The following is a 12,242-nucleotide window of genomic DNA, read 5'->3' as shown; positions in this document are numbered from 1 at the left end:
GTTTATGTTGTGGATTAGGACTTCTAGTGTTGTTCCTAGCTTTTCTGTAATGAAGTTTATAGTCCTTGGTTTTAGTCCTAGGTCCACGATCCACCTTGAGTTGGTTTTTGTGTATGGAGTGAGGTGTGGGTCTTGCTTGAGTCTTTTGCAGATACTTTTCCAATTGTGCCAACACCACTTGTTAAAAAGGCTGTCGTTTCCCCAGTTGACAGATTACATCTCCTTGTCAAAAATCAGTTGACCATAGATAGATGGGCTGATCTGCGGATTCTCAATTCTATTCCATTGATCTATGTGTTAAATTTACCAATTTTTAAGAGTGGCCTGTAAAAGGTTAAAACAGGAAAACCAAACTTGGTGTGCTTGTTTTTTGATTCCAACTTATGGTAACTTTGGATCTAACTTACAACATTGTAAATCTTTGCGGGAAGAGACTGCATCATCCTCTCTCAGAGGGCTGGTGGATTTTAAAATGCTAGCCTTTCTGTTACAACCCAACACGTAATGCACTGTCCCACCAGGGCTGCTTACAGAAGGTTAGTCATTCAATGATACTAACCAGTGAATGACTAACAGTCTTCCAAAGTCTTCTATCTGTTATGCAGTCCATTTGCTAGCACTGGACATGATTCATATTTAGTAATATAAGCAATAACCATATTCAGCGTTACACATTCAGCACTGCTGACTATTGCTAATATGTTTTCATTAACATCATTCACAGTCTGAATGGTTACATGATATTCTTTTGTGGCTCTTAAATATACTTCCAGATAGTAGCAGTGATGGCCAATTATTTACAAATGGCAGGGATAATGAGGGAATTGCCCTTCCCTTCCCTTCCTTTCCCTTCCCTTCCTTTCCCTTCCCTTCCCTTCCCTTCCCTTACCTTACCTTACCTTACCTTACGCAGGTGGCCTGAGACATGCATCTGCGAGCATTGGTGGTACAGACGCCTATAAGCACATGAAATTTGAAGGAGGCGTGCACAGGGTGCAGCGGGTGCCGAAGACAGAGCGCCAGGGCCGCGTCCACACAAGTACCATGACCGTAGCGATACTGCCGCAGCCTACTGAGGTAAGGCACAGCTGTCACTCCACTCCTCGGAGTCCCCAAGCTGACCCCCAGAGTTCACATCCCCAGAGTGACTCACTGCCCTTGTTGAATTGAGTGTCTTCTTTATCTTATGGTCTTCCAGTGTATAGATTTGTGCTGCTTTTGAGAATTTAGAATCTCAATCCAAAAAATAAGAACTTTTAACTATAGTTAAGGTAAAAGGTTTTATAAATAACTTTACTTTGCCTTGTTGTTGTTGTTATTGCAACGGCTCTGAAACTTGCTCTATCTTGAGCCAACCTTATTGTCTCTGACACACCTACTCTCATTACCGCAGTCACTGAGTCAATCCATCTCATCAAGGGTCTTCCTGTCTTGCACTGTCTCCCTCCATTCTCCCAAGCATGATGTCCCTTTCCGAAGACTGGTCCCTCCTTGCAGCATACCCAGAGTACGTCAGAGGGAGCTTCAAAATCCTTGCCTTCAAGGAGCAGCCTGGTTTCACCCTCTCTAGGACAAAATTGTTTGTTCGTCTAGAAGTCCATCGTGCATTCATTGCCCTTCTCCAGCACCACACTCAAAAGCATCATTTATTATTCTGTCATCCTTAGTCATTGTCCAGCTTTCTGTTACATAGCAAGTAATTGCAAAGACCATGGCCTACATCAGGTGCACTTTAGTGTCTAGACTGACATCATTGCTCTTCTGTACTCTGGAGAGGTTTCTCACAACAGATTTTCCCAGTGATTGGTATGGGTAAAGCTGCCTTCAGGGACCTCTACAAAATACTGAAGAGCAACAGTGTCAGTCTGGAGACTGACATAGTCTTTACAATTGCATGCTGTGCATTTGAGATCTGGACAGTTTGTAGCACTGACAGAAGAATTGACGCTTTTGAGGTGTGGTGCTGGAGAAGAGTATTGAATGTACCATGGACTGCCAGGAAAACAAACAGGTCCATCCTGGAGAGGGTGAAACCAGGTTGCTCCTTGGAGGCAAGGATTTTGAAGCTCCATCTCACATACTTTGGGCATGTGGCCAGGAAAGACCAGTCTTTAGAGACTTATGATTGTAAAGGAGGAGGGACAGCACAGGAGAGGAAAACCCTAGATGGGATGGATTGACACAGTAACTGGGTCAATAGGAGTAGATGTATGGGAGACAGTAAGACTGGCTCAGGATAGAGCAGTGTTCGGAGCTCTTGTAAATATGTTCACTATGAGTTGCAGACAGCTCATTAGCACATGACAGGAATAACAATAATATGTGTCTATATGTGCCATGTTTTTAAAGTGTAAAACCTGAGAAAGCTAGAACCAGTGTAGGGCAGCCAGCCACCTGTCGAGAAAAGACAAACTCAAATATTTCGCACTACATGGCAATACAGAATAATGTTAAGACTGCACCCTGTCCAAGGTGAGAACTTGTTTAAGACCCAGAATGCAAAGCAGTCCTGTCAGCTTCAGGCCTTCCTGGGTGTCACGGTATTTGCAAACGGACACTTCTTGTCTTTGAACAGTTGGTATGCATCATTTTTTTTCAAAAGTCCCAACATTTATTTTATCTATAGATTAACCTGGTGATTAATCCTAAAGACCTGAGAATCGACACGAAGCGAGCCAGCGGAGCTGGAGGCCAGCATGTAAATACTACTGACAGTGCAGTCCGCATCGTTCACCTCCCCACAGGTATGCCCCATTTCCTTCAGAATGGGTCACAGCAGGCGGAATCCCTTTTTAAAGTTGTAAAAAGAGTGATACCAGGGTAGGGGCAGCCAACTCTGAACCCCTCTAACTTCACAAAGGGGAGCGGTCAGCATCCACAGCTCAAAACCACTTCCCACGCGGTCAGACGTGCCTCCTGCTCTGTGTTCCCTTGACCCTGCTACGTCTGCCAGTTCTAACACAGCTGTCCCTTCTAGAGCTCTCATTGCTCTAATGTGGGCAGGGCCCACTAATTCATGGAATGGACACACACAACTCACCAGGCCATTCTCATATTTAAGAGCTTTACTAGAGGAGTTAACAGGTTATAATTCAGTGTGGACACAGGGTGCAGGTCTTTCATCAGGACAGGTTCTCTAACATGCTCACAGGCCCTTTGACCTTCAGCTTCAAGTCTTTTGGTCAGTGTCAAAGGTACCTTAACCCTGCTAATTAGGGAGCTTTGGTGACCTAGTGATAAGAGACTGTGCAACAATATCAAAGGCAAGCAGTTTGGATCCACCAGCTGCTCCCTGGGGGAAGGATGGGCAGTCTCCTCCTGTGTGATTTACTGCCTCTGAAAACCTGCTGGAGGGTTAGCTATGGGTCGGTTCCAACTGGACAACGTACAGCCAACACCCTGCCGATTGGGATGTTTTCCTCCTCTTTCTCCAGCAGGCTTGGGCTGAGACCCCTGGCCCCTGGCTTGTCTCTGTGGGATAGCAGTCCCAGGGCAGTTCCACCACGCTTAGACAGAGAACGCTGGCCGAGGCTTGCCCCTGTGGGGCAGCTCCAGCAGGTTTGGGCAGAGCCCCCTGGCCCTGGCTTGGCTCTGTGGGACAGCTCCAGCTCCAGCAGGCTTGGGCAGAGACCCCTGGCCCTGGCTTGGCTCTGTGGGACAGCAGTCAGTCCCAGGGAAGCTCTGTCTTCTGGCAGGCTTGGGCAGAGACACTTGGCGCTGGCTTGGCTCTGTGCGGCAACTCCAGCAGGCTTTTGGGCAGAGCCCCCTGGTCCTGGCTTGGCTCTGTGGAGCCACAGTTCCGGGACAGCTCTGTCTTGAGTTGGTCTCTGGTTTTGCAGTTGCTACTGCTGCTCTCCTGGGTAGCCCCCATCTCACTGATGTAGGATCTCTGACCCCAGAGCACCAGGGCTTCATTCCCTGCTCTTGCTGGTAACATGACTTCCAATTTCTTCCTCTGAACCTGTTCAGTTTAAGCCAGGTGGGATGGCAGGACTGGCCAATCCCATCATGAGTCATTGAAACCCTATTTGCATATTTCCACCCAGCCATGTGGCAAAGTCAAGGGCAAGGCCCAGGAAAACCATGTGAACAATGAAACCACTATACCCCAAAAAGTACTTGAAATAATTGTGCACTAAAAGCAACAACCTTCAATTACTTGATTAATTTCGATTCCTTCTGAGCTGAAACTCTGCTCTTCAAGATAATTACAAAGCCAGAGAGAAGTAATTATCATATTAGTGACTATGAAGAAGTGTGATTGGTCTTCCCAGAAACCTTCTGCTTTTTGTTCTAAATGTTTTCATTACTTTTAAAAAGAAAAATATCCTCACAGTAAAATAATTATTACGGGTTCTTTTATGACTGAAAAAGGCATAAATCACTGGAGGGAGGGGACGTCGACTCCAGAAAGAAGAGGAGGATCTAGTCCCCAGAAACACACATATCTGCACAGCTTTGCATAGGATTTTAAGGCAGCTTTCCCTTAGTCTATCCCCAGACCTCCGGGAGTTGTTTCTAGCTAATTAAGCAGAGGTTATAGCCAAACTGTTATTAAGCCTTCAACATACTAATCAGATATGTGTGGATTTCAAGTGTTAATGCAGTGATTGACATGGAGAAAGAGGATGTGGGCAGCAGACCTCAGTTATTCTTAAAAAGAATATGTAAAAATTCTTGAAATACACAAATTTTGTATGCAAGCCAATATATGTTTAAAAGCCCCTGGCTGTCCCTGGCCCTCCCTCCTACGGCCACCTGATGTGGCCATGGAGATTCACATCCCATCCTTTTGCTACAAAGAAAATGACCTGGAGCGGGGATACATAGTCTGTAAGACAGAAATGTTAACAAGTGGAAGAAAACACTTTATCTTAAAGAGGTACAGCAAATTCCACGCCTTGCACAAAAAGCGTCAGAGATGTATGTAAACACCAGTAATCCCTTCTATAAATGTTAAAAACTGGGTCTCTAGGGGAGCTCTGGTGGCCTGGTGGTAAGGAGCTGCAACTACAATCCCAGAGGCGCATGGTTCGAATCCACCAGATGCTCTGCCAGGGAAGGAGGGACAATCTCCTCCTGTACCAGTCAGATCTGATTTGACGGTACACTCACACAAAAATAATAAAATTTAAAAAAAAAACAAAACTGGGTCTCAAAAGTCTTGGAACAATGATGACAAAGTTCGGAAACCTATTTATAGGGTGTCATTTTAGAAAATGAAGAACTTCCCAAACTGTCTTGATTTCCTAAATGTGGCAGTTGCCCTTTCTACCAAAGGCAGAGAGGTGTGGATGAGACAGAATCTGAAGAGTCCAGCAGGTTATCCCACCAGCCAGGGCTGCTGTTCCTCAGAGATCCACACGTCTAGCTTGCAGACAGTGATTTTCCCAGTGTGATTCTGAAGGAGTTTCTCCGTGGGATATTTTACCCTCACCTGCAGCCCAGGTGGAAAACCTCCATGACTAAAAGAAGTGGAAGCAAGTTTCAAAGGCCTCGTCAAGGAAATTGATAGCTACCAAACTAACTTAAAGTCTATGACATAACTGCTCTAGCTAATGGTAAGGCTCACAGTCAAAGCTTAATTCAGGGCAGGGACATTTCTAGTAGAATGATGCTTTTAAAAAATAGACACAGAACCAGAGTGCTGGTCAGGTTAAGGCCAGTGTTTATTTAAGAAGTAAAATGTAGCTGCCAATTAGAACTTGAAAGCAAAGCGGCTCCAGACCATCCCCGGGAGCACTGGGTGTAAGTTAATTTTTGCTCCGGGAGCACCTTTTGCTAACTGTAAATTCGGTCCTGACACACGCTAAGCCTGATCCCCATTGTTTGTTCATGTTTTATGATGCACTAATTTCCCAGTGTGAGACTTTCTCGGCTGATGATGAGGCACGTTCTTTCTGAAGTGTTGGCACCAGACAAGTGATAGACACACAGTGCTGAAAGTGAGGAACGAGCTAACCTGGGATGATACTGTTCTGACCATGTCATGGCATTCGACAAACCATGGCATTTTTGTTTGTGTTACAGTGGAGAGTGGAGAGTTTTTAGCTTCAGTCCATAAGATAACATGGAGTCTTAGGGAGCTCTGGTGGCCTAGTGGCGAGAAGCTGTGCTGCAGTCCTGAAGGTGGTGGTGGTGTTGTTAAGAGCCGTCAAGTCACAGGCGACTCATAGCGATCCTATGAAGGAGAGTCCTCAATGCTTGGGTGTCTCTGATCCTCTTTCCAGGTTCATAGGGTTTCCGGAGGCAAGCTATTACGGAAGTGAATGCCACTCCTCCTTCTATGCTTGTTTTAATTGGGGAGCTCCACCCCACTCTCTGTCCGCATTGGGTAACCAACCATTAATGCATTTTACACATCAGTGTCACAGTGTTCAGCCTCACAGCAACCACAAGTTACCTCAGTACAGCAACTTGTACACTAGGGCTATACGACCTAGAGGAATGTCTGAATAAAAACAATGAAAGGGCCCTCGGGCCTTTCAGGGTCTTGGCAACCCGGCACACCCAAATGCTGGCAAAGTCCTTCCTCCAGTTCATCTGGCATGTCCGCTCTGCCGACCCCCACATGGGGCCCAAATAACACCAAAATTGCCCTGAGACCTCAAACCTGCCATGCCTCAAGGAGCCAGAGTCCTGATTATGTAGCTTTAAACCCTATTGATTGAGATCTAAAGGCATAGGTTTAAAAAGCCTGCTGCAAACTTTAAAAGATATGTTTTTGATGGATTAGGATGTTACTACTATTTGGAAATAGAACTAGTAACCAAATGTCAACAATGAGAAATAACTATATAGCCAAGTATTGGAAGTATTTTTAAAATGTTTTTGTTATTAACTGTTTTGAGTTAAGTAAAAACAAAGAATAAAATTACTTGGATTTTTAAAAAATCCTCTTGATCTTAAACCATCATGATTCTCATTAATTGGCAGTGCTGGATTGATCTGTTTTTCCTTTCTAAATATGGCAAAATCTCTTTGTTAAGCTGGTATCCTGTGTAATAGATAATAGCTGAACATAAATAGAAAAGATATTTGGAGGGTAAGACTCCAGAATAGTAATAGTGATTCTCCCTGGTTAGGGACCCCTGGGAATGCTGTGATTAAGCTGTTGGCTACTCACAGGAAGGTCAGTGGTTTGAACCCACTAGCTGCTGCTCAAGAGAAATTGCAACAGTCAGATTCTCTAGATGACAGGCTGGGAAGCCCTGTGGAGCTAGCTGTTCTGCTCTGTCATAAGGGTCACCGTGAGTTAAAGGGTCTCAATAGCAGTGGAGGTTCTTTATAATTGTTACTGTTTAAAATCCTGATAATGCCATTTCTTTGTATCTTAAACTATGTGTGACTATCATTTAGTATGTGTGGTTTCTTCTCAGTCAGCCACTGTTTGTTGTGATCCACACAAACCCCTTTGCATAGTCAATGAAACACAGATAGACATTCCTCTGGTATTCCGTGCTTTCAGCTAAGATCCATCTAACATCAGCTACAATATCCCTGTACCACGACCCCTTCTGAAACCAGCCTGGACTTCCGGCAGTTCTCTGCTGATGTGCTGTTCTAGTCATTTTTTGGATAGTCTTCAGCAGAATCTTGCTTGCATATGATATCAATGCTATTGTTCTATAGTTTCCACACTCTGTTGGGTCACCTTTCTTTGGAATGGGAACAAATATAGATCTCTTCCAGTCAGTGGTCAAGTGGTTGTGCTCCAGATTTCTTGGCACAACTTGATGAGCACATCTAGGGCAGCATTTGTTAGTTGAAATATGTCAGTTGGTGTACCATCAGTCCCTGAGGCCTTATTTTTGCCAATTCCTTCAAAGCACCTTGAATTTCTTCCTTCATCACCATAGGCTCTTGCTCATATGTTGTTTTATGAAATTCTTCTGTGTCTGCCAATTCCTTTCGGTACAGTGATTCTGTATACTCTTTCCATCTTCTTTTAATACTTCCTGGATCATTTAATATTCTGCCTAAAGCATCCTTGATTATAGCAACTCGAGGTTTGAATTTGTTCTTCACTTCCTTGATTTTAAGAAATGCTGAGCAAGGTTGGCCCTTTTCATTTTCTGACTCCAGCTCCTTGCACATTTCATTATTTCATTATTTTACATTGTCTTCCCACATGCCTTTTGAAATCTTCTGTTCAGCTCTTTAATATCTTGATTTCTTCCCTCTGCTTTGGCTTCCCTGTGCTCTAGTGCAGAATTCAGAATGGAAATTCCAGAACACTTGATCGTGTTAATGCGAAACCTATACTTGGATCAGGAGGCAGTCTTCAGAACAGAGCAATGAAACACTTCATGTTTCAAAATTGGGAAAGGTGTATGCCAGGGATGTGTCCTATCTCCATACCTTTTCAACCTATATGCAGAACAGATTATCCGGGAGGCTGGACCCTGTGAGGAGAAGTGTAGCATCAGGATTGGTGAAAGATTCATCAACACTCTGTGTTATGCAGATGACACAGCCCTGCTTGCTGAAACTGAGAACTTGAAGCGCTGGCTGCAGAAGGTCAAGGACTGCAGCCTTCAATATGGATTGAGGGTCAATATCAAGAAGACAGAGATTCTCAAAACTGGGTAGTTGGCAGCATCAGGATGGATGATGAAGAGATTGAGATTAACAGCTTTCATTTGCTTGGCTCCGCAGTCTACACTGTTGGCACCAGCAGCCAGGAAATTCAAAGGTGTATTGTGATGGGAAAGTCTGCTGTTAGAGACCTCTCCAGAGTACTAAAGAGCAATGGTGTCACTCTGGAGAATACGGTGTGCCTGATATAGGCCATGGTCTTTGTAATCACTTGCTATGTATTAGACAGCTGGACAGTGACTAGGAAGGATAGGAGAATTGATGCCTTCGAGCTGTGGTGTTGGAGAGGAGTATTGAGTGTACCATGGACTGCTAAGAAAATGAACAGGTTCATCCTGGAAAGGGTTAGACCTGACTGCTCCCTGGAGGAAAGGATTCTGAAGCTTCATCTAACATTCTCTGGACATGTTGCAAGGGACCACCAGTTTTTGGAGAGGGTCATCATGCTTGGGAGGGTGAAGGGACAACTCAGAAGAGGAAGACCGTTTATGAGGTGAATTGATTCAGTGACTGGGGTAATGGGGGTAGGTGTGTCGGAGACAGTGAGATTGGCACAGGACAGAGCAGGGTTGAAGGCTGTTGTACATAGAGTCGCTGTGAGTTGCAGGTGACTCAACGGCGCATAAAAATGTGTGTTTTCAGTATTGAAATATTCTTTACACGATTACTTAAATTTTCAGGTTTTTCAGTAGACTTTTAAGTTGTAGACTGTCTTCCTTTTATATTAGAGTTCTGTCTTTCTCCCTCAAAGGAAGAAGAAAAAGGATGAGAAAGAAAAGCAGTGTTCCTTGAAGAAGATGTTTCTATTAAAACTCTTTCATTCTCATGAAACTATTCAGGTGTTGTTTCTGAATGCCAACAAGAGAGATCACAACTGAAAAACAGAGAGATGGCTATGAAAAAGTTACGGGCCAGACTCTACAGCATGCAGCTCGAAGAAGAAACAAGTAAACGGTACGCGGCAAGGAAGATTCAGGTAAGTGGAATTTGATCAAAGCTTCTAAACAAGTATTTAGCTAACCTAACTTCTGGTGGCCCAGTGGTAAGAAGCTGCAATGCAATCCCAAAGACACGTGGTTCAAATCTACCGCCTGCTCCACGGGACAAGAATGGGCATTCTCCTTCCATATGAGTGACTACCTCTGAAAACCCACTGGAAGGTCAGCTATGGGTCGGGTCTGACTTGACCGTACACAACAACAACTTTTACATAGGGACTCTGGTGACCCAGCTCATAGCATGTTGGCTGCTAACCCACAGACCTGACCTCTTTGCTGGTGTGTCCACCAACAACTCCTCCAGTGGGATTTACAGCCTATAGACGGTCTCCAGTGAGGTGTTTTCAACTCCTCAACAGTACAGTTTTTTGTTTTGTTTTCATACAATCATTCATATACATTATGTTCCATCCATGTGCTTTGTGTTTTATACAATCATTCAGATACACTGTTTCATATAATCAATTACTGTTGATTCATGCCTTTCTCATCAGATCCCCACGGAGACTTGCCTGCTGGCAACGAGTTTGAATGTTGAATGTTTATATATGCCAAAAATATCTTCATGTGCTTGATAAAAAAGGCTCAGATACCTTAACCAAGGGCTGGCCTTGCCCCTTGTCTTCAGTTGACATTTTTCTGACTTTCAAGCAATGTTGATAAAATGGTATATTCAGTTTGAATCTTTGGATAATTATGTATGACCTAGGGAGCTCTAGTGGCCTAATGACAAGAAGCTGCACTGTAATCCCAGAGGTACGGCATTCAAATCCACCAGATTCTGTGCAGGAGAAGGAGGGGCAATCATCTCCTGTACCTGTCAGATCTGATTTGGCAATACACAAAACTAATAAAAATTATGTATTGCAAAAAATTGGAAAGCCAACAGGACTTACTTTCTTCCTTGTTATGTAATGTTACAACTAAAACGCCTTCTTGAGAGTTCTTCAGTATGGATAATCTACCACCGTGTCACCACTGAAGACACCCTGGTGGCACGTGGAATAACCACCTGGCTGCTAACCAAGCTGGCAGCAGGTGTAGGAACCAAGGGTGCAGAGGGCCGGTCCTGCTCATTGGACCAGACCTGCCCAACCACGTGAGGTTGGCATTTATGGGGCATGCTGTAAAAACAGCAAAGACCACACGGGGATGGCCATGCCTGACCTTTACCAACTTCACAAAGGGGCACTGTCCCCGTCCACAGCTTCAGTAACACAAAACCAGTTTTCTTGAGATTAGACATGTCCCCTATGCTTGTGTATCCCTTCTACTCATTTCAACACCAAATCTTACTGCTTTACTGGGTCCAGAATTTAATACAATCGCTCAGACCAAACAGAACCCATACTGGAGAAGTCAGAAGGTTATATAATCCAGAATAGTAACAATACAGGACAGCTTCTGAAATGTACTCACAGGTACCTGAGCCTGGAGCCTTGTGACTTTAAGCCAGTGTCACAAAGCTCTTTGTCCAGCTACGGCTCGTCCTCACCCCAGTCCTCCAGCAAACTTGGGGGAAGGCTCTTAGCTCTGGTCTGTGGTAGAGCAGTTCCAGGCTCTGCTCCTTCTCATGTCACGTGTTCGGTTCTCCGCTGTGGCTGCTGTGACTGTTGCTCTGATGGGCCCTCGTCTGGCTGGCACTAGAATCTCTGGTCCTAACGGTCGAGTTGCATTCTCTTGCTGTTTCTTTTCTGGCGGGGAGGTTCCTCCAAATCTGTTCCTGGACCCTCTCAATTGAATGGAGAGACGAGCTGGTCCACTTGTGGATATTCCTGCCCATCCGTGAGCTCGTGGGATCTGACCCACAGCTGACCATCCAGTGGGTTTTCAGAGGCTGTAAATCACATGGGAGGAGATGGCTAGTCCTTCTCTGATGGAGCATCTGGTGGATTTGAATCATGTGGGAGCCATTTAGAACAATTAACCCTTAACATCACACATGCTATTTGGGAAAAAATACACTACTGACTGTGTGCTGGGCTTTAGATACACATCTTCACTTGTAGTTGTTACCGTACGTCCTTTAAGATGGGGAAACGGATATGTTGAGTTGCATTTCTTGAAGTCTTGGCCAAGGTAATAGAACTCAACAATGGATCTGCTCAACTTTAAAGCCCATATTCTTTCTCTACAGTGTCTTTTCATGCCATTTGAGGAATCGGGGAATGTGTACAACTTCATTCTTAAATTCTGTTTCACAATATAATTGAAAAATGTAATTTCCAGATAATTAAATTTGAAGATAATATGTTTACATGTATCTAACCACATTTTATATCTTTTTTTAATATATAGATTGGAACTAAAGGAAGGTCAGAGAAAATAAGGACATACAATTTTCCACAGAACCGGGTCACAGACCACAGAATAAACAAGTCAGTGCATGATCTTGAAAGCTTCATGCAAGGAGAGTGTTTACTGGATTAACTTGTGCAGTCACTGAAGGAATATGCCGATTACGAATCCTTAGTAGAAGCTATTTCCAAAAATGCATAAATGGATTCCGCAAAGCCTTTTATACTTATAAAGAGACTACTACAGCAAATCAAAGTTTTATAATATTTTCCAACGTTTTGTTAACAAATTTGAGTGAAGTCTGCTTATTCTCAAAACAGGTAATTTATGTAAAAGGACAATTTTTTT

The 12,242-nt window shown here is 44.0% G+C and overlaps 1 protein-coding gene and 1 pseudogene across 1 annotated transcript in view; both read left to right on the top strand.

The window, feature by feature from the left end:
- The window catches only part of MTRF1L (mitochondrial translational release factor 1-like), a 21,923-nt gene extending 9,828 nt beyond the window's left edge, over positions 1-12,095 (top strand). The window contains 4 exon segments of the mRNA XM_006903787.1: positions 914-1,077; positions 2,627-2,744; positions 9,438-9,574; positions 11,895-12,095. Of these exon segments, the coding sequence (XP_006903849.1) occupies positions 914-1,077; positions 2,627-2,744; positions 9,438-9,574; positions 11,895-12,095 (620 nt within the window).
- LOC102876548 lies at positions 4,770-5,512 on the top strand (annotated as a pseudogene).
- Positions 12,096-12,242: the final 147 nt, after the last annotated feature.

This window comes from Elephantulus edwardii, unplaced genomic scaffold (genome assembly GCF_000299155.1).
Source record: "Elephantulus edwardii isolate Elephantulus edwardi_28Jun2011 unplaced genomic scaffold, EleEdw1.0 scaffold00024, whole genome shotgun sequence".
Lineage (NCBI taxonomy): Eukaryota > Metazoa > Chordata > Mammalia > Macroscelidea > Macroscelididae > Elephantulus > Elephantulus edwardii.
This window is presented reverse-complemented; position numbering and strand designations above follow the sequence as displayed.